The 21446-nt window shown below is 33.1% G+C and overlaps 3 protein-coding genes across 5 annotated transcripts; 2 read left to right on the top strand and 1 right to left on the bottom strand.

The window, feature by feature from the left end:
• Positions 1-411: 411 nt before the first annotated feature.
• Positions 412-20870, top strand: LOC111051616 (protein C19orf12 homolog). Of its 3 annotated transcripts, none has more exons than XM_022338158.2 (3): positions 412-543; positions 16119-16295; positions 20510-20870. In XM_022338158.2, exons 2-3 carry the CDS (start codon positions 16136-16138, stop codon positions 20767-20769), a joined length of 420 nt encoding a protein of 139 aa, XP_022193850.1. In that variant the 5' UTR covers positions 412-543; positions 16119-16135; the 3' UTR covers positions 20770-20870. The 3 variants fall into 3 exon arrangements, with proteins under 3 accessions (XP_022193850.1, XP_022193851.1, XP_039289406.1); XM_022338159.2 differs by having other exon boundaries at positions 443-547; positions 20510-20813; XM_039433472.1 differs by lacking the exon at positions 412-543 and adding an exon at positions 822-1102 and having other exon boundaries at positions 20510-20813.
• On the top strand, positions 1453-2364 carry LOC111051615 (regulator of microtubule dynamics protein 1). The gene has a single exon (XM_022338157.2). The coding sequence runs from the start codon at positions 1453-1455 to the stop codon at positions 2362-2364; it is 912 nt and encodes a 303-aa protein (XP_022193849.2).
• On the bottom strand, positions 5096-5632 carry LOC120352158 (regulator of microtubule dynamics protein 1-like). Its single transcript, XM_039431830.1, has one exon. The coding sequence runs from the start codon at positions 5630-5632 to the stop codon at positions 5096-5098; it is 537 nt and encodes a 178-aa protein (XP_039287764.1).
• Positions 20871-21446: the final 576 nt, after the last annotated feature.

The raw sequence follows: 21446 nt of genomic DNA, 5'->3' as shown, positions 1-21446 counted from the left end.
GGAAAAATGAGCAATGATATTAAATCAAATATATCGATATCAGCTAACCTCTATAGAATACAATGACAAGGCAGAGAATCGGTAACGTTGTTATCCTATCTTTCTGTACTGTCGTTAAAACGTAGACCTCACTATAATTTACAGTTATCGGATATTCTATAGAACCGTCTCTCCATGTTCAAGCAATTTTAATATGACAATATGGCGACTTTGTGTAGGATGATGTCAAAATTCTACTTTGGGCTTGGATATAGCTAATCTTATAGTATCTTGTTATTCAAATCTTATATATTTTTCCTAAATATATCTTTTCATTTGAATTTGAATCATCATCAATATCCATGATATGAAAATATTCATGAAAGATAAATAATTTATACCAATGCCAACGATGTTCAAGTGAAAGCTATCGCCATTATTCGATGGGCATTGGTACTAAAGCAGCTGATTTATCAGGAGCTGAAATTGTGGTATTTTGAGTTTCAAAAGCATCTTTAATGTGATAATACCTCAACGTCAGCTAGATATTGCCTCAGTCCCGTTGTGAGTATGTTCTTGATTTAATTAAAAATAACATTTTATTAGCATAAGCCTGTTTTTGACAATAATTTAAGTTTGGTATCATAACATAACCTCAATTGCGCAAGACAGGAATAGAGGTTCTCATTTCGTTGTACGTCTTTTGCGTCAGTTCTTCAATTTTGCCTATCATTAATAATGGAACGTCTTATTTGCTTACGTTGAGTACTAGCTATTGTTTGAACGTGCTAAAAGTTGAGTCATATAACTAGAGTGCTCTGAATTTCAACCCAACTTACTGCAAACTATTTATAGTCTATTTGTGAATCTACAAAAGTTATTATTTGCGTCGCATCCATAGAAACTTTGAGGTTAAAACTTTCTATCTTGATAGAACTAATATAAACTCTGTGATTCATTGGAAATTATCTCATACTTCAAAGAAGAATTTCAAACTGTCTCGTTTGGACTTTCATCCTTGGATGTCAGCTGAATGTTTTTTCTGAACAGTGTTTGCAAGTGTTTTGGAACTGCAATGTGATAGACTTTTCAAATATCTATCTACTGAGTTTATCAAGATCGTGTGAGTTAAAGCTTTCTTGGAACTTTACTTGGTTCACTTTTTAATCTGTCTTCAAATTTATACATGCAATATTAGTTTTGATAATTTAGTAGCTGCTAACTTGGAATACGTTCGTAGCTGTTGGTTGCTCAAAAATTATTCTGTCATCTCTTGAAAGTTTTAGAGTAAATTTTCAATAGATTACTTGAGTTTGACCTCATTATTATTATTATATCTAAAGCTTTAAAGTAAATTTATAACATTAATGTTGTAGAGTAAATTTTTAATTGATTACTTGAGTTTCATCTAATTTTTATAACTTGGGTTATTATATTTTGAGTTTTAGAAAACATCCCCTCACAAGCTCAAAAATGCGTAATAATCGTCTATTCAATTTCGTTTTCTCCCTAATCAATCGTAAAATATACCCTAGTCCAGCAATCACTAGAGCTTCCTTCCAAATTGTCTCCAAGAAAATAACCCCCTACTTTTTTCACACCTACAAATACGGGCGCATTCCGATTTTGCTGAGTTTCCTCTCACTGGGCTCTAAAGACGATAGAGCAACAAAACGTAAAAACGCCATTACTGAGTCAGACATCATTTTTGCTGCAGATAAATTTCTAGAGGTTTGTGAGCTTTTATCAGAGTTCAAACATGAGGACGACGTAGAGATTTTATGGAGACTGGCTAGGGCCTTGTATAAGTTGTCTTGTGAGAAGGATGTGAAGAAAACGGAGAAAGAAAAGTTGGTAAGAGAGGCCTACAACTTCCTTGAAAGGGCCTTGGAATTGGATGTCAATCATTTCGCGGTCCATAAATGGATGTCAGTGTTGCTGGACGCCAGAAGTGAGTTGGATGGTATAAAAGTGAGGATTAGTAACCTGGAGAAAGTGAAACAGCATATGTTGGAGGCTGTCAAGCTAAACCCTAAAGACGCTACAACTTTTTACATGTTGGGCTCCTGGTGTTTTCAAATCGCCAACATGCCCTGGTATCAGAAGCAAATTGCCTCCACGATTTTCGCGAAGCCTCCTGAATCGTCGTTTGAGGAGGCTTTGGAGTATTTCAGGAAAGCCGAGGAAATTCAGCCGAATTTCTACAATCAGAACTTGTTCATGTTGGGCCAGACTTACATGAAGCTGGGTGATAAAGATGAGGCCAAGCGTTTCTTGACTCAGGCTGTCAATTATAAGGTGACCACTGAAGATGATAGGAAAGCTAAGATGGATGCTGAGAATCTGTTGAAGAAACTGGTTGAAGAATTGTTCACCTCTCTATAACTGGTTGGAATTGGGTTGAAACTGATTGTATATATGTGATGTGGAAAGCGAAAAGGGACCAGTTGTCTGAAGAGTAAAATGTTCAGGGCAGACAATAATAGAGATTAGGGTCAAAAATATCGATTCCGAGTTTTCAATCGATTATCATGCAGTAACATTTCCTTTGTTGGTCAGAGTCGATTGAAAAGTCGACTTTTACTAGGAAATATCGAATAATGTCGATTATGAACACATGTAATGTTGCAGAAAAGGGACCAGTTGTCGTTTTATGGAAAATATAACATTGCCCTGTTTTTATGTTTGAATAGGAATAACTCAGTCATTTTTCAAGATATCAATCTGTTTTTTTTTAAATTGTTCTTTATAGCCTCTTTTATTGAGGAAAATAATATCTCAAATTCGATTTATTGAGACAACTGGTCTCTATTTGCTTTCCACATCACATATAGTGAGGTTCACGTTATAATGGAGAAAGATAGGAGAAAAAAGTTGCCGATCCTCTGTCTTGTCGATGCCTTCTATATACGGTAGTTGATACAGGTTTATTAACTGTTCATTGTCGTTTAAAATAATCAATTATATTTTATTAAGCAAGAAATTATATTTTTCAATAATTGAATCGGCCTGAGGAGAAAGGCAACATGTAAAAATTCTCTTTTTTTTAATGGTTGAAATGAGTTGTTTACTGTGGGATACATCGATTGGAGTTGAAAGGGTATCGTATTTTTGCTGTACTGGAGTGAAAGGGATGACACACATGTTCCCTTTCAACGCCGAACATTCGAAAATTAGCTGTTTGTCAGTTGTGATTTTTATGCTATAGTTAGGTTACCATTGATTTCCGCGTTGCTTTGAGGTTAAATTGCTTTCGGTTGAGGTGTTTATTGTAAAAGTTGAAGAGTGATAATTTATAATATCATCATGAGTAATAGGAAGTTAACAAAAAACTCAATTTTAAGGGCTAAATCTTATATAAGTGCTTATAATAATAATAGTAAAGCTTTATTGACATTCTAAATAGAACAAAAGCCTCTCATATGAGGTAATGATATTTTGTGCTGGCAGCTTGAGTATAAGTGCTTATACTGGATTAAAATTGTTGTCTTAAAAGAGTTAGCACCCTAATGACAAAAAACAATCTTGAAATTATCAATACTTTTATCTAAATTCAGTTCTTCTCTCCCCTGAAAATTCTAATTTTTGACATGTTCCCTTTCTCTTCAGACCGATTCAATTTCATATAAGTTTTTAAAATTAAGATGAAAAAGTTTGTTAATTAATTATTTATATTACATTGTTAAAAAACGATCTGGCAACAGAACAAAGCGAGAAAGAGATAATGACAAAGCGGATAGCATTATCTCTTTCTCGCTTTGTTCTGTTGCCAGATCGTTTTTTAACAATGTAATATAAATAATTAATTAACAAACTTTTTCATCTTAATTTTAAAAACTTATATGAAATTGAATCGGTCTGAAGAGAAAGGGAACATGTCAAAAATTAGAATTTTTCAGGGGAGAGAAGAAACTGAATTTAGATAAAAGTATTGATAATTTCAAGATTGTTTTTTGTCATTAGGGTGCTAACTCTTTTAAGACAACAATTTTAATCCAGTATAAGCACTTATACTCAAGCTGCCAGCACAAAATATCATTACCTCATATGAGAGGCTTTTGTTCTATTTAGAATGTCAATAAAGCTTTACTATTATTATTATAAGCACTTATATAAGATTTAGCCCTTAAAATTGAGTTTTTTGTTAACTTCCTATTACTCATGATGATATTATAAATTATCACTCTTCAACTTTTACAATAAACACCTCAACCGAAAGCAATTTAACCTCAAAGCAACGCGGAAATCAATAGTAACCTAACTATAGCATAAAAATCACAACTGACAAACAGCTAATTTTCGAATGTTCGGCGTTGAAAGGGAACATGTGTGTCATGACTAGTTCCCTTTCACTCCAGTACAGCAAAAATACGATACCCTTTCAACTCCAATCGATGTATCCCACAGTAAACAACTCATTTCACCATTAAAAAAAAAAGATAAATTTTTACATGTTGCCTTTCTCCTCAGGCCGATTCAATTATTGAAAAATATAATTTCTTGCTTAATAAAATATAATTGATTATTTTAAACGACAATGAACAGTTAATAAACCTGTATCAACTACCGTATATAGAAGGCATCGACAAGACAGAGGATCGGCAACTTTTTTCTCCTATCTTTCTCCATTATAACGTGAACCTCACTATATGTGATGTGGAAAGCAAATAGAGACCAGTTGTCTCAATAAATCGAATTTGAGATATTATTTTCCTCAATAAAAGAGGCTATAAAGAACAATTTAAAAAAAAACAGATTGATATCTTGAAAAATGACTGAGTTATTCCTATTCAAACATAAAAACAGGGCAATGTTATATTTTCCATAAAACGACAACTGGTCCCTTTTCTGCAACATTACATGTGTTCATAATCGACATTATTCGATATTTCCTAGTAAAAGTCGACTTTTCAATCGACTCTGACCAACAAAGGAAATGTTACTGCATGATAATCGATTGAAAACTCGGAATCGATATTTTTGACCCTAATCTCTATTATTGTCTGCCCTGAACATTTTACTCTTCAGAAAACTGGTCCCTTTTCGCTTTCCACATCACATATATACAATCAGTTTCAACCCATTTCCAACCAGTTATAGAGAGGTGAACAATTCTTCAACCCAGTTTCTTCAACAGATTCTCAGCATCCATCTTAGCTTTCCTATCATCTTCAGTGGTCACCTTATAATTGACAGCCTGAGTCAAGAAACGCTTGGCCACATCTTTATCACCCAGCTTCATGTAAGTCTGGCCCAGCATGAACAAGTTCTGATTGTAGAAATTCGGCTGAATTTCCTCGGCTTTCCTGAAATACTCCAAAGCCTCCTCAAACGACGATTCAGGAGGCTTCGCGAAAATCGTGGAGGCAATTTGCTTCTGATACCAGGGCATGTTGGCGATTTGAAAACACCAGGAGCCCAACATGTAAAAAGTTGTAGCGTCTTTGGGGTTTAGTTTGACAGCCTCCAACATATGCTGTTTCACTTTCTCCAGGTTACTAATCCTCACTTTTATCCCATCCAACTCACTTCTGGCGTCCAGCAACACTGACATCCATTTATGGACCGCGAAATGATTGACATCCAATTCCAAGGCCCTTTCAAGGAAGTTGTAGGCCTCTCTCACCAACTTTTCTTTCTCCGTTTTTTTCATATCCTTCTCACAAGACAACTTATACAAGGCCCTAGCCAGTCTCCATAAAATCTCTACGTCGTCCTCATGTTTGAACTCTGATAAAAGCTCACAAACCTCTAAAATTTATCTGCAGCAAAAATGATGTCAGACTCAGTAATGGCGTTTTTACGTTTTGTTGCTCTATCGTCTTTGGAGCCTAAAGATAGGAAACTTAGCAGAATCGGTATGCGCCCGTATTTGTAAGTATGAAAAAAGTAGGGGGTGATTTTCTTGGACACAGTTTGGAAGGAAGCTCTAGTGATTGCTGGACGGTGTATTTTACTATTATTATTCATTAATAATTCTCCACTTCAATGGTGTAGATTTCTTAGTATTTTGTAGTTTTGTAAACTGTAATATACTCTCCCCAGAATTCAATCAATAAATTTCCATCATAAATAATAGTAAATAGAAATGAATATGCAAAAATAGAATTAACATAGACTAAAGAGCAGTATTATACTTCTGATAAATGGAAAAAGGGAATGAAAAAGAAGTGAAATAGCCTATACGAAAAAAACGTTCCCCACATATGTAACTTGTGAAAGTTTCCTTTCAATGTTGAACTAAAACTTATCATATAGTATCAGTTCTAGAGATATAAATACAGTAAATATGTTTCTCATAATTTGCATAAGATTCCTTTCCAATATTGGCACAAAATGTTCTTGTGTGATTACTAAAATATATTTATAATTCGTAGCTCCTAGTCTTTTGAGTTAGATTTTTGTAACATTATTTACAATTCAAGGTATCTTACACACTGCACATAAGTAGTATTTAAACTATGATCTTTTACATTCATCTCCAGTATTAATGTAATTTTTATACCCACAGTATACTTAATAATATTATATCATAATATAATATTATATATAATATTAATACTAATAGACTTCAGTATTTTAACTTCTTCTCATTGATGTATATTTTCTATATCACTGTATATCATATTTTATTTTTTATAATATTCTCTTATCAATTTATATAATAGTATTAGTGTAAGTACAAGATTATGAATATATCCTTATCCATTGTAAAAATATTATTTGTAGATTGCTAAATTTTCAATCTCTTATAAACTTGGTTGTACGGTATCCTTATTGACAGATTATAATGCGCTGGTTTTTATGTGAACTGCCGACTATTTATTCAACATTAATTTATAGTGTGTTTCAGTTTAAACTGTCAGCTTTCCCTATATATAATATTAATGCTTCTTATATAACCAATGCTGACCGTTTGGAGTGAAATTTTCTATACCTTGATCCTGTTTTATAGTACTAGCAAGCTAAGAGCAAAGCGTGGAACGTAATTGATTTTTACATCAGGAAAACTTTAAGTTAATGAATAATAATTAACGAAAATCCTAATTAAATGCTGTTTAGGTTACTGTTTGAACGTTTATTGATACAAGCTGAATAATCTATAATGATAAATAGGTACTTTATAAAAATTATTTCAGATATCCATCCAATGAAAGCTAGGCCCTATATATATATTGGATAGTTTAATTCTTCAAATTTTATTCTGCTATTTAGTTCTTCGGTCAATATTAACCGATTAAATGAAAGTTTAATTGAAACTATAATCCGTGAAGTATTTACCTGTTGTGTACATACTGAATATATTTGCAGTAGCAGAAGTCCCTACTTCTATTTATATAGCTTTCATTGGATATTTGAAATTATTGACCGAGCGAAGTGAGGTCTAAGATTCAAGTCGACGGTTTGGCATTTCTCTTAATGTTTAAATGTTTATATGTTGCGCATTTACGGCGAAACGCGGTAATAGATTTTCATGAAATTTGACAGGTATGTCCCTTTTTAAATTGCGCGTCGACTTATATACAAGGTTTTTGGAAATTTCGCATTTCAAGGATAATATAAAAGGAAAAAGGAGCCTCCTTCATACGTCAATATTAGAGTGAAAATCAGACTAGGCCTATAGAATTATTATTCATCATAAATCAGCTGTCGAGTTGACTATAAATATTGCATGCCATGACGCATGCAATTCAATATCTCAATGTAACTTGGTAAAAAATTAGCAGCTGTGTAGACTATAAATTGCATGCCTCATTGAATGCAATTTTTATGCACTATTAAATTTAATAGGATGCAAAGAACTTATAACAGCTCGTCTGGGCGCCTAGATGTCTTCTGGTTTTCTCGCGCTAAATTCCGGAAAGCATTATATGATAATTAAATCTTGTGTAAGCATGATCTGATCAAATAAATAGTTAGTGTATCAGTGTGGATGTGCTTATGGTTTGGGACGTCGTTATAACTGCGCGAGGTCTACTGTTCACAGAACTACTAGTTTTATCAAGTTATAATTATTGCGACAGTTTCATTATCAAATATCCTTCTGCTTTTTAGTTATTCGGTCAATATTTTCAGTAGCAGAAGTCCTAAGTTCTATTTAAATAGCTTTCATTGGATGTTTGAAATGTTTTTTATAAAGTAATAATCATTGCGACAGTTCCATTAACAAATTTCCTTCTGCTATTTAGTTATTCGGTCAATATTTTCAGTAGCAGAAGTCCTTACTTCTATTTATACAGCTTTCATTGGATATTTGAAAAGTTAATTGTTTTAAATTAAAAATATCCCATCAGTTGATTAGACTGCAATTTCTATAAAATCTTCCTTCAATGATTAATACCTCAAAGTAATCGAAGATCAGTTCCTGATCAGCATCTATGCAACCAGTTTTTATAGTTTCAACTTATTTTAATGCATTTTAAATCTTTGAATCAATAAGTTGAATGAATAAATGAACTTAGCTCACAAGTCAAGAAAATTAAATGAAAAATAATGTTACAAAGTTCTATTGTGAGGTCCACGTTATAATGGCAGTGGAGGAAGATGGGAGATAAACGTTGCCGATCCTCTGTCTTGTCAATGCCTTCTTGAGACGGTAGCTGCTGATACAGGTTTATAGATGTAATGTTAACTGTTCATTCTCATTTAAAATAATCAATTATATTTTATTACGCAAGTAATTATATTTTCCAATAATTTCATAATGAATTTTCATAATTAAGATGAAATATTTTGTTAATTAATTATTAATTCTACATTGTTGAAAGACGATCTGGTAACAGAGCAAAGCGAGAAAGAGATGGCGATATCTGTTTTATCGGATGATAGACAAGGATAGCAACACCAGTGTTGATCGAATATTGCCATTATAACGTGGACCTCACTATAGATTTAGACTGCAGAGGAGACGCTTCAGATTATCTTATTGTCAGCTGTAGCTGTTTTACAGGATCTTTGAACCATTATGAAATGAGTGTCAAGTGTCAGCTTATTTCATCTATTTACAACAATACAGTTTATTTATTAAAATGTATGAATTCAGGGCTACTTTCTTGTATTTATAAAATAGAATTATAGTGCCCTTTAAAAATAAATAAAATATTAAAAAGTTACTTTACAATTTGTATTCTTGTTTTTAATATTTTATTAATTTTAAATGGATCTATAATTCTATTGTATAAGTACAGTTAATTTAATACAAACAGTGGATGTAAGTAAGGTAGATGACCTATAGTGAGGTCCACGTTATAATGGCAGTATTTGATTAGCAATGGCGTTGCTATCCTTGTCCATCATTCAACAAAGCGGATAGCGCTATCTCTTTCTCGCTTTACTCTGTTCCCAGATCGTCTTTTAACAATGTAGAATTTATAATATAACAAGATATTTCATCTTAATTATGAAAATTCATTATGAAATTATTGAAAATATAATTTATTGCCTTATAAACAATATCGGGACACCGAGCTTCGCTCGTTATTTTTATTTATTGATAAACAGAACACAATTCTCTAAAATTATAGTGTTCATATTTCACAGCTGGCTATATGTCATCTTATGAATTTCGGGGATGCGATATTTTGATTTTTCACATACTCACTCGCTCACTCACTTTTTTACTATCCACAGCTGTTTCAGCCAAGGATGAATTATCCTTTTAATGTCGTTCAACGAGTTTTCTCAAGGATGAGACTTAGTGCAATAGAATTTTTATATCATAGACCTACTATGTTTCAAATTTCGTGAAAATCGTTAGAGCCGTTTTCGAGATCCGTTAAACATAAATAACCAGATATAAAAATAACCAGATATATAACTACAGAAATTGCCTGCTTAATATAATAGGATAATAATTTATACTGCTTTTACTATCCAGAATTTTGTCGAATTGATTTGATACAAATTTGTTAACTAGTCTACACAAGCTGAGATACTCATTTCTGAATTATTCAGCTTGTAATAAAAATTTGTAAATCATACAAATGTCTGATGATTCAAATTTTGTGGTATAGGAAAAACAAAAGATCCACTGCAGTTAATACTGTAAAATTCAATGGAGAATTAAGATTGATTGAAACAAGTTCTGACATTAATTTAATACTGAGGGTGATGCCCACATAAGCTTTCAGGCTTGTGCGTGGGTAATGAGTGAGAGGGATAATGATGAGAGATGACGACTACTTTTTAGGTAGACGGGACCGCCGGTTTATCGTCTCCTCCGAAAGACGGGGAGGCCGTATCTATGCTGTGATTGTGCTGTGGTCATAAACTTTTGCTCCGGACGAGATTCGAAATCGCGCGTTATCACAATGACTCCAACATTGTGAATGTATTTGGCTGATTGGCACTATGTAGGCTACGTTTGCTAAATTTATCTTGGCTGTCATAACTATTAATTCATTTGACAACTGTGCCAATAAGTAAAGTTCTGATGAAGAGATGAAGGCTATATGCGCTAGCAATAGCTATAACATCGAATTAATAATCTATTAAGCTAGATATAAGTATAATTGAGCGAAAATATATTTATAAAATGCTTATAATTCAATGCAATCGATCATCCAAAACTCTTATACAAAGTGTATCTATTCCGTTAGAGCTACTCGAGACATTTCGAGCAGAAAACATGAAATTTTCGACATGCTGATTTTATATAAAATTATTACGAATTACGACGCCCCATGATTCTGATAGAAGTGATATTCAAAAGAAAAACAAATCTTCGCGATGTTACCAATTTTATTATAAAGTCGAATTTTCTTCTAATTCTACAACCCTGAAACTTTTTTAGCACTACTAGGAATCGGGGATGATATTCTACATCCAATACTGACGTTGAATTGGGAATTTTAAAAAAGTTGAAATTTTACACGAAAAATAGAAAGGCCCTGTTGCCCAAAAGCCGGTTAGATTTTAACCGTGATTAATTTCACGAGAACCAATTAGAGAAGGCCTTTTTGATAAGACGGCTTCTGTGATTGACTCTCGTGGGATTAATCACGATTAAAATTTAACCGGCTTTTGTGCGACCGGCACTAAGTACTTTTTTTTACTTGATAATGGCATAATATAGCAGAAACATGTTGTGATTAAACAATTTTAAAAAGAGTACTTAAATTTCTATTTTCTATTATATACAACTTACAATGAATAAAAAAAGAAGAAATTATCAGACACAGATAACAGTGGTTGCCAATAATTATTTATAATAATATTACATTATTACAGGACCTCCTAAATATTTAGGAGGTCCTAATATTATTGTCATGTATTCGTTCGATACACAATTAAGTACAAATAATAAGGTTGAACTAGTATTTCAAGATCAAACAGCATCGTTGATATCTGAAAGATAACCTAGTTTCATTCATGAGAAATTCCTTTTTATTCCAGAAATGTGAATCATATACTATTAAACGAGCAACTTCTGTTTATATGTTTGGATGTTTAGATGTTCAGATGTTTTTATGTTTGTATTTCACCGGATCTCGAAAACGGCTCTAACGATTCTCACGAAATTCAGAACATAGTAGGTTTATAATATAAAGATTCGATTGCACTAGGTCTCATTTCTGAGAAAACTCGCTGAAGCACATTAAAAGGATAATTATTATTCATCCTTGGAAATACAGCTGATAATAATTATTTCGTCGTCTGTTGGTGATGGAAGTGAGTGAGCGAGTTCATGTGTGTGGGACTGTGTCAAAATTATGGCTCAGCTGTTGAACTTTTGTAATCATTCAATCAGGTACTTGGTGCCGGTTGCAAAAAGTTGGGTTATTTTCAATCCTGATTAATTCCAAAAGATCCATCTTTTTGAAATGGTCTTCTCTGATTTGGTTCACGTGAAGTTAATCGGGATTAGAATTTAACCGGCTTTTGTGCAACTGGGCCTTTGCGAGGGGAATTTTTTCATTCATCTGGAAATCAATCTCAATTTACTGTGATTAGATACGGTAGAACATTTCTGATGAAATTTGAACATTTCTGATGAATGAACATTTCTGTATGAATGTTATGAATTTTATTATAATTTCTTCTTTCGTAATAAATTGTATATGCTTTTGTACTCCAGAGCGAAGCTCGGTCCCCGATATTGAATAGTAATTGAATAGTTTTCAATACGGTAGTTTACTATTCAATATCGTATTATTACTATTCAATATCATATTATGATATTCTATTTGAAAATCTCATTAGAGTTGTACTGTATCTTGAAAGGAAGTTTAAGCTGATAAGAAGTATCATACTGTACTGCTTAACGATCACAAATATATCTTTAAAATACAATCTGTGAGAATGATATACTATATCTTAGTTTTAATAGTTTTAGAGTGCAACAACACTATTGTTATCAGTGACTCATTTTGTTTGTAGGATGAGATGTTAGTTTTATGCTGTAGTAAAAATTCAGCTACTGAAAAATATTACTATTAAAGCTACAAAAAAGCATCACTATTATAATCTCACTCCATCTCTTCTATTTCATTTCATCTCTCTGCATCTCTATCTTTGTTCAACTTCCTCTATTTCTTCCCTTTTTCATTACCCGTTTGATAATAAAACTGAGTTTACTATCAATAAAAAAAGCTTGAAACCAAGTTTAGCCTAAATTTTTCAACTCTGGTAGAGTCAAGCTAATAACCTCTGTCTAGTGCGACATATAGGTACCGACTTTTTACATGGAATTGGGTGAATCTAGAGGTAGGACTAAATGATTTCAATATTCGATTAAAAATTTCCATAAATTAGAGTTGCATAGATTGTAGTTTGGTCCTAACATTCTTTAAAATAACTTGGCAGTTCAGAAAACATTCAATGTAGCCCCATTCATATTAGAATAGGAGATGAATGTCAATTCATTTTTAATGTTGAATTCATTCCTTTTTTTACTCAAGCACAAGCCTAAGACTCGTTTGGTCATCACCCTCAGGAAAACCCCGTATTTCAATAAATCTTGATATCATTTGGATTACTTTTAGAAACCCCATTCTAATACACTATGATATTTTTTACTCCTCTTATTGAAAACTGCATTTTGAGATACCATTGTTCTATGGATTATATTATGGACTAGCCGTCAGGCTCGCTTCGCTTGCCATATCCGTCTAGCCAGGGGGCTCCGCCCCATGGACCCCCGACTGGATCGTCCAAGAATGCTTGCTTCGCTCGTCTGCATTTCTCATTTGAGCATTTTTATCATATGTTAGGACAATCCAGTCGGGGGTCCAGACTAAACATCTGGCTAAACGGATATGGCGAGCGAAGCGAGCCTGACGGCTAGTAATATAATATTCCCAGGATTGAAGTAGCAGTGCCCAATCAATTTTTCCGTGATAAATGCATTTAAATCTTCAACTTGGTGCCAACCTAACAAAATCAACTCAACTTAATGCCAACCTGACAAAATTATTAATTTAGTTGCCAGTTAACAACTGTTTCGAAGAGGTACTCTATCTAGATTATAGTTCTATAGTAACATATGATATGGGAATTTCGATTATAATTAGGAGATTGGGAGAAGAAGAATATACAATGCTAAAAGACGAACTTTAAACCCTTAAAAACAACCCTTAGAGTTAAAATATTGCCAAAATATTTCTTAGTGCGCCTCTAAAGGGCCAACTGAACATACTTACAAAATTTGAACGTTTTTGGTCCGGTAGATTTTTAGTTCTGCGAGTGAGTGAGTGAGTCAGTCAGTCAGTCAGTCAGTCAGTCAGTCAGTGAGTGAGTGCCATTTCGCTTTTATATATATATATATATAATAGATTATATTATATCCTATTATATTAAGCGATCAATTTCTGTATTTATATATCTGGTTATTTTCATATCTGATTATTTTTATATTTGGCTATTTTCATATCTCGTTATTTATGTTTAACGGATCTCGAAAACGGCTCTAACGATTTTCACGAAATTTGGAACATAGTAGGTTTATGATATAAAGATTCGATTGCACTAGGTCTCATCCTTGGGAAAACTCGCTGAACGACATTAAAAGGATAATTCATCCTTGGCTGAAACAGCTGTGGATAGTAAAAAATTGAGTGAGCGAGTGAGTAAGTTATGTGAAAAATCAAAATATCGCATCCCCGAAATTCATAAGATGACGTATAGCCAGCTGTGAAATATAAACATGATCATTTTAGAGAATTGTGCTCTGTTTATCAATAAATAAAAATAACGAGCGAAGCTCGGTGCCCCGATATTTATCTATTATTAATCAATTCAAACAATTAGGAACAATATTAATTTATACATCCCAAATTAATGAAGGATTAGTAAATGGAAAAATCTTCAAGGCACATGTTTTAGTTAGTCGAAGTAAATAAGATCATTAAACAAAAATTTGAGTTGGGCTCATCGTTTTATTGGATCAGATAATTTATCACTATTAAATTTTGTAAAACTTTAAAGTGAAAAAGCACTCACATTATTTGATGTGGCGACGTCCGTTTCGTGCTGGTATCGCACATTTTCAAGCCAAGCAGGAACTGAAGTGTTTAAGGTTAATTAAGGTTGATAACCTTAAACACTTCAGTTCCTGTTTGGCTTGAAAATGTGCGATACCAGCACGAAACGGACGTCGCCACATCAAATAATGTGAGTGCTTTTTCAGTCTAAAGTTTTATAAAATTTAATAGTGATAATAATAGTGGAAACAAGATGGATAACCAACAAAAGATAATTTATGACTCAAATTTGAGGTCACAGTGATTTTTTATAGTGAGCTACTGTATTTACAAAATCTAGATTTTCATAGGATAAAACTATGGAAAGAAAAATAAAAAATCTCAATATTATTTCTAATAAAAATGATTATTTTTCATTTTTCGTTCTATTACAAGAAACCCTATACTGAAAAGAGATAAAACTATGCTTTAAAACTTTATCTAATGAATAGAAGATGAATTAAAATCATAAATTCCTCCCTGATATTTATAGTAACGTATTTTGTCCACAATGAAACTAGATATTTGTTGAAGAAAATGACATTGATGTTGTCAATACCCCTATACTGTATTATATCGGTTGATGGGAGATAAATTATATATTATAAGTTTCTCATTTAAATTTACAGTCACGTATTCTATCTCCAATAATACTACAAATAATAGAAATATAATGTTCTCAATACGTTACTATAGTGAGGTCCACGTTTTAATGGCAGTGGAGAAAGATAGAACAACAGCGTTGTCGATTCTCTGCCTTGCCACTGCCTTCTGTAGAGAGAGGATAGCTGATACCGATATTTCAGATTTAATATTATTGATTTTTCATTCTTGTTTGAAATAATCAATATTATTTTATTAGGCAAGAATTATATTTTTTATAATTTCATAATGAATATTCATAATTAAGATGAAATATTTGGTTAATAATTTATAAATTCTACGTTGTTAAAAGACGATCTGGCAACAGAGCAAAGCGAGGAAGAGGTAGCACTATCTGCTTTTTTGAATGATAGAGAATATATTTGATTAAATAATGAATTTTCGTAATCAAGTATAGATATTTTGTTTATTAAACATATTTTAACATTGTTAAAAAACGATCTGGCACCGTTGAGGAGCTAGAAAAGGATAGCGTTATCTGCTTTGTTGAATGATAGACAAGGATAGCGCACCATTGCTAATCAAACACTGCCATTATAACGTGGACCTCACTATAGGTCATCTACCTCACTTAGTATCAAAAAAAGTTCAAGTATGGTATTAACAACATCATAGTCTTACAGGGTGTCCACGCGGCGGGAAAACCGGGAATTGTACGGGAATTTTCTGAGCCTGATTCAGTGGACACCCTGTCTTACTATTTCTATTATGGGGAAGCACCGCGACATATCCGCCTCCCAAACAATAAATTTCTGCTAATTTGTGTTAGAAGTTAATTTTTCCAATAAAATCTAATTCTCCTCCCATATAATAAATGTCTACAAATTTGTGTTTGAAGTTTATTTATTTATTAGGTTAGCACAAACAATACAATAGTCGGAAAAGAAAAAAACAGGCTATTGCCCAAAACATCTTCAATTCCCTAATTTTGTCTTAAATTGTCCAAATATTATCTAGGTTATGCCCATTATTCTTTTTAAGTTGATTTTTTAAAATGAAATCCTAATGATGTTACAGGTTAATAGAAGCAGAAAATGCCGCTGAACACACAAGAAATACTGGAATTGATAACGATCATCTGTGAGAAACGCAACGTGCAAGTGTGTGTGACTCAGTCCCTAAGAGGAGCTGCTATAACTGCTGCGGGGGCATTATTTGGAAGCCTTATTATGGGTCCTTTGGGCTTAGTTATGGGTAAGCTGACATTCATTCATTTTAACATTAAATTCATTTACATTAAATGTAAAAATGTAATCATAAATTTTATGATAAATTCTCCTTCATTTTTGTGTAGTTAAGAAGTTGATTATTGTGATAATTATTCATATTAAATAAAAAAATAACCGAAACCGGTCTTTCTCCTTTTAACCTTCCGGCAGTCGCGCTGTTGTAAAAAGTACAACACTTGCTTCGCTCGCCTGCATTTTTAATTAGATACTTTAAGGCTTGATTAAATCGGCGGTTGATTTGAATTGTGCAGCATTCAGTTGCGTAATTTTATTATTTTATAAAAAGGAATAAAAACTGGAGTGATAAAACACCATGACTAAGAAATCATGATAATTTTTGTAATGGAGTCTAGTTCTTTTTTCACATTCATTGTCTCTCTCATAAACACAAATGAAATGAAAAATCAAACATTAGAATAAATGATTGAGACAATATGTTGCTTCAACCAATTTGGCAGAGATTATACATTGAAGACGATTCTTAATGAATGATTGATCGTACAAACATGGTTGTAGCCCAATCTTTTATTATCAATTCGAATGGAAATAACAGGTTAGAAATCTGTATCCCATTAAGTAGGCTAATACGTTGTCATGATATAACGTATTGTAGTGTTTTGCTTGAAGCATCCTTAGGATACTGTAGTGGATTTGAATTTCGCTCCTTCAGTCGGGGAACGTAATGTAGGCTGCTAGTGAGAGCGAAATGACATCACTTGTGATGACGTCACGGACGTTCACTTTGTTACGTTCATTCTGTGAGTGACCAAACACATTCTGATCGCTGGGCGCAAGTTGCGGATTCCCCAGTATTTAGGAGCCATTTAGTCGTGACAGTGCCTAAGTCGCACTGTGCATAAGATAGGGAAAGACTGTATACGGGGACTGTAAACCAACCAATAACACAGAATTGATGGCTTTGCTTGATGTATCTTATTGGGCTGTGAAATGGTAATCATCCAAATATTCATAGGCGTAAAATAATCCAAGGAGATGAAAAAAGTAATTATACAATTAATTAATATGTTTTAACAGTAAACAGAGTACATAACACTTGGAAAGTTGGATGTTGTAAAAAATTCAAACACGCTCGTGTGATTGAGTAGGGCGCGACTACCGGAAGGTTATCTAATAAAGTCTTCTTCAGGTTATGAAGTCAATGATTGGGAGAGAGTCATTGATTCTACAAGACTTAACCCCATTTCGGACTATGTGTAACCTTATTTAAATTTGGGAGAGGAATAGCACAAGGTTACCTTATTTTTCTCCCCTATCATTTTTGATGATGTACTTATTGTATGAATCAATAAAGAATCAATTAACAGCATCATCCGGAAACTGTTTTTTCACTTATTTGTTAGCTGAGAATGACTTGTACACTTTTTAATTCAATTCGAATTCATTATATTTTCAGGAATGAAGAGTACTAATTCCTTTGAAAATCTCTCCCCTAATATTGAACTATAGTGACACAGCCTACTATAGATAGAAGGCCGGAACATGTTCAATGTGGCAACGTGTGGTTCAGGCCGGAACATGTTCAATGTGGCAACGTGTGGTTCAGGCCGACTTTGCTTTTATTTGATATGCATAGACTCATTACACCATTAGAAAATAGTTATTTGTATATCTAGAGTGAAAAGTACGACTTTTTCTCCCTGTGGGGAAAAGTTTGAAGCCCGAGGCGAAGCCGAGGGCAGCAATTTTCCTGAGGGAGAAAAAGTATTTTTCGCTCATGATGTACACAACATTTTTCCTCCATCTACATTTTTTTATAGAAACTGCAAATAAAATCATTCTAATAACTTACGTATTGGTGACAATGATTCCTAACAACATAACCTAAATCTAAAACCTAAAAACCGTTCGTCTGATTGGCACTGCCGATTGCGCTATCTATCAGCAAAAGTTGTAACAATTATATCAGCTGGGCAGCTACCAAAAATGGCTGACTTCAGATCACGTGGTTCAGATTCGAATTGCAGATCAAAAATATTTGTTAGCTGGTATTTTGAATAGAATAAAATATTTTAAAAATTGTATAAACTTTTATCGTCTACTAATATTAAGAATATAATAATTATCATACAAACATATATTTCATGAGTTGATCAAATTTCTGGTTGTGGTATTGAATTCAGTTGACTCAATGACAGACACCTCTATTATGCTTTCTCATCTCAGCTTAGACCTTCTAACCTATTACAATGTAAGTTTCAAAATAGAGATGCTCCCCATGTTATTTAAATGGAGTCACTTTTACTCCCTAGGGAGTTTTTCTGTTTTTTACTACTGAGAGCGAAAAAGTGACACTTTAGTATTAGGTTTCAGGGAGTAAAGTAAGTACTTTAGACAGTAGGTGGAGGAAAATTGTATTTTGTAGAATTATTTGTATTAATGTATATTGTGAAATCATTTATATTTGTTAGTAGGGATAGTAATTATTTGATTTATGTCAATAATGTGATTATAAACTCACAAATATATGTAAAGATAGATTAAACTATTGATATTGGATATCAATTCTTCTGTGAATTTTGTTGTATTTGTTATGCCTGGATATAATTGAGTTAATGGACAAAGTTGAATGAATTATCATTATTCCAGCAATTTATTCTTTCAATAACCTATCAATTCATTATTAATATGAATTATCACTTCTCTTTATAAGGCTACATTGAAATTATTAAAACATGATATAAATCTTCGAGTACCGTACTCGAAAGAGTATTTTTTCTTCCAAAACACGACTAGTTCCAACTCATCTAAAGCCATTTTTCCTAAATAAAAAAAGATGAGTTGAAACAAGTCTTGTTTTAAAAGAAAAAAGAATAATAAAGGGTAGGGTACTTGATGATGTGTTTTAATATAAATTGATAGATATTATTACGAAAAAAACTAAATGGTAGTAGAATATATTTCCTTTGATAGAGATTATTGAACTATTGATTATCTTTACGGTCTACAGTTAGTTATAGATGCACAAAAAAGCGAATGCATTGAATTCAGAAGTTTCTTAAAAAGAAGACAATATTCGACTTTTATATTTCTATTTTATATTTAGAAGGTACTATTCAATACTTTCATCTATTAATAAAATAAATTAGATCATTAAAAATTGCTCGTAGGAAATACAGACACAGAAAGTAAGTACAGTGAAATATATTGCCAAGCTAGACATTATACTTGAAACTCCTAGAACTAAAGTTGAAATTTGTCTATCAGTTAATATTATATATTTTTTAGTATCATTGAATCGAATTTCTCAGTATTGGTATTTGATAAAGGGCATAAAGCTGCTAGTTAATCGGCAGTCTACCCAAGTGAATTCAATCTATCTAAATTTGAAATTCTTTGTTTTATTCTGATTCATAGTTTCAGATTGAAGATTTGGTGTTGAAATTGAAGTGAACATAACCTACATAATATTTGGACGATTTGTGACAAAATCAGGAAATTGAAGAAGTTTTGGGCAATAGCCTGTTTTTTTCTTTTCCGACTATTGTATTGTTTGCTCTATCTAATAAATAAATAGATAAATTCAATTTGCTCGGCCTGAAGCTGAGCTTGACTGCGACGTTGCCAAGTTGTGCGTTCCAGACTTTATCAAAGTAAGCCATGATAGTGAGGAGGTCCACGTTATAATGGCAGTGTTTGATTAGCAATGGTATTGCTATCCTTGTCTATCATTCAAAAAAGCCGATAGCGCCATCTCTTTCTCGCTTTGCTCTGTTGCCAAATCGTCTTTTAACAATGTAGAATTAATACAATGGTATTGCTATCCTTGTCTATCATTCAAAAAAGCCGATAGCGCTATCTCTTTCTCGCTTTGCTCTGTTGCCAAATCGTCTTTTAACAATGTAGGATTAATAATTTATCAAAAAAATATTATATTTTTATTATGAAAATTCATTATACAATTATTGAAAAATGAAAATTCTTGCCTAATAAAATAGAATTGATTATTTTAAACAAGAATGAACAGTTAATATTACATCAATAAACCTGTATCAGCTACCGTCTATAGAAGACATTGACAAGATCGGCAACGTTGTTCTCCTATCTTTCTCCAGTGCCATTATAACGTGGACCTCACTATAGCCTGCGGAACTGACTTAATTGTAGCATAATCATCTTTTTTTACAATAAATGATCAATTTTGTTTCATTTCGTTAACAGGTGCAGTAGGTGGCTCACTAGGCGCCATATCAACAGGGGAAAACTACCGTCCACTGCCACAGATTCTGATGAACGACATCACGCATGCGCAGAGAGAGGAGATCACCACCCGAATTAACAGAGTCATCGCAGATTTGGATGTCACCGATCTGAGAACGGTCATGATGCTAGCTATGTCGCAGTCTGTGTCAGATGTCGTCATCAGGGAGTTGGGATGTTATGTGCAACGTGAACTGTCTTTGGCTCTTAAACATAATTAAATTAGAGGATGTTTTTAATTGTTAAGATGTGAGAAGTTTGATACCGAGTGTTTCAAAAGAATGACCCAAAAAACAGATATATTTATTTTTTTAAATGGTGCACACAAACCAATTTTACATCAAATTACTCACAGAAGTATCAAGTTTATGATGATGTATTATAAGTGTTCTATGTGCCCTCCTCTTGAGGCTCGGACGACATCTAGACTGTAGCCAAATTCATCCCAGACTGTTCGTAAGATGTCCTCTCCGACTGTAGCTACTGCATCATTATTTTTTTAAATGGTGCACACAAACCAATTTTACATCAAAATACTCACAGAAGTATCAAGTTTATGATGATGTATTATAAGTGTTCTATGTGACCTCCTTCTGAGGCTCGGACGACATCTAGACGGTAACCAAATTCATCCCAGACTGTTCGCAAGATGGACTGTAGCTACTGCATCAGTTATCCTCGTTTTTAGCTCTTCAATATCAAGGTGTAAAGGGAGGAACCTTAACACGATTTTTAGCGTATCCCCACAGGAAAAAATCATACGGTGTTATGCCAGGGGACCGTGGAGGCCAGGAATGCACAGCCAAGTCTTGCGGTCCTGTGCGCCCTATCCAATCAACGTTGAGGCAAGTTGGTGTTGAGGTAATGGCGTACATCTTTGTGCCAATGTGGTGGTGCT

This window comes from Nilaparvata lugens, chromosome 7 (assembly GCF_014356525.2).
Source record: "Nilaparvata lugens isolate BPH chromosome 7, ASM1435652v1, whole genome shotgun sequence".
Taxonomy (NCBI): Eukaryota; Metazoa; Arthropoda; class Insecta; order Hemiptera; family Delphacidae; genus Nilaparvata; species Nilaparvata lugens.
This window is presented reverse-complemented; position numbering and strand designations above follow the sequence as displayed.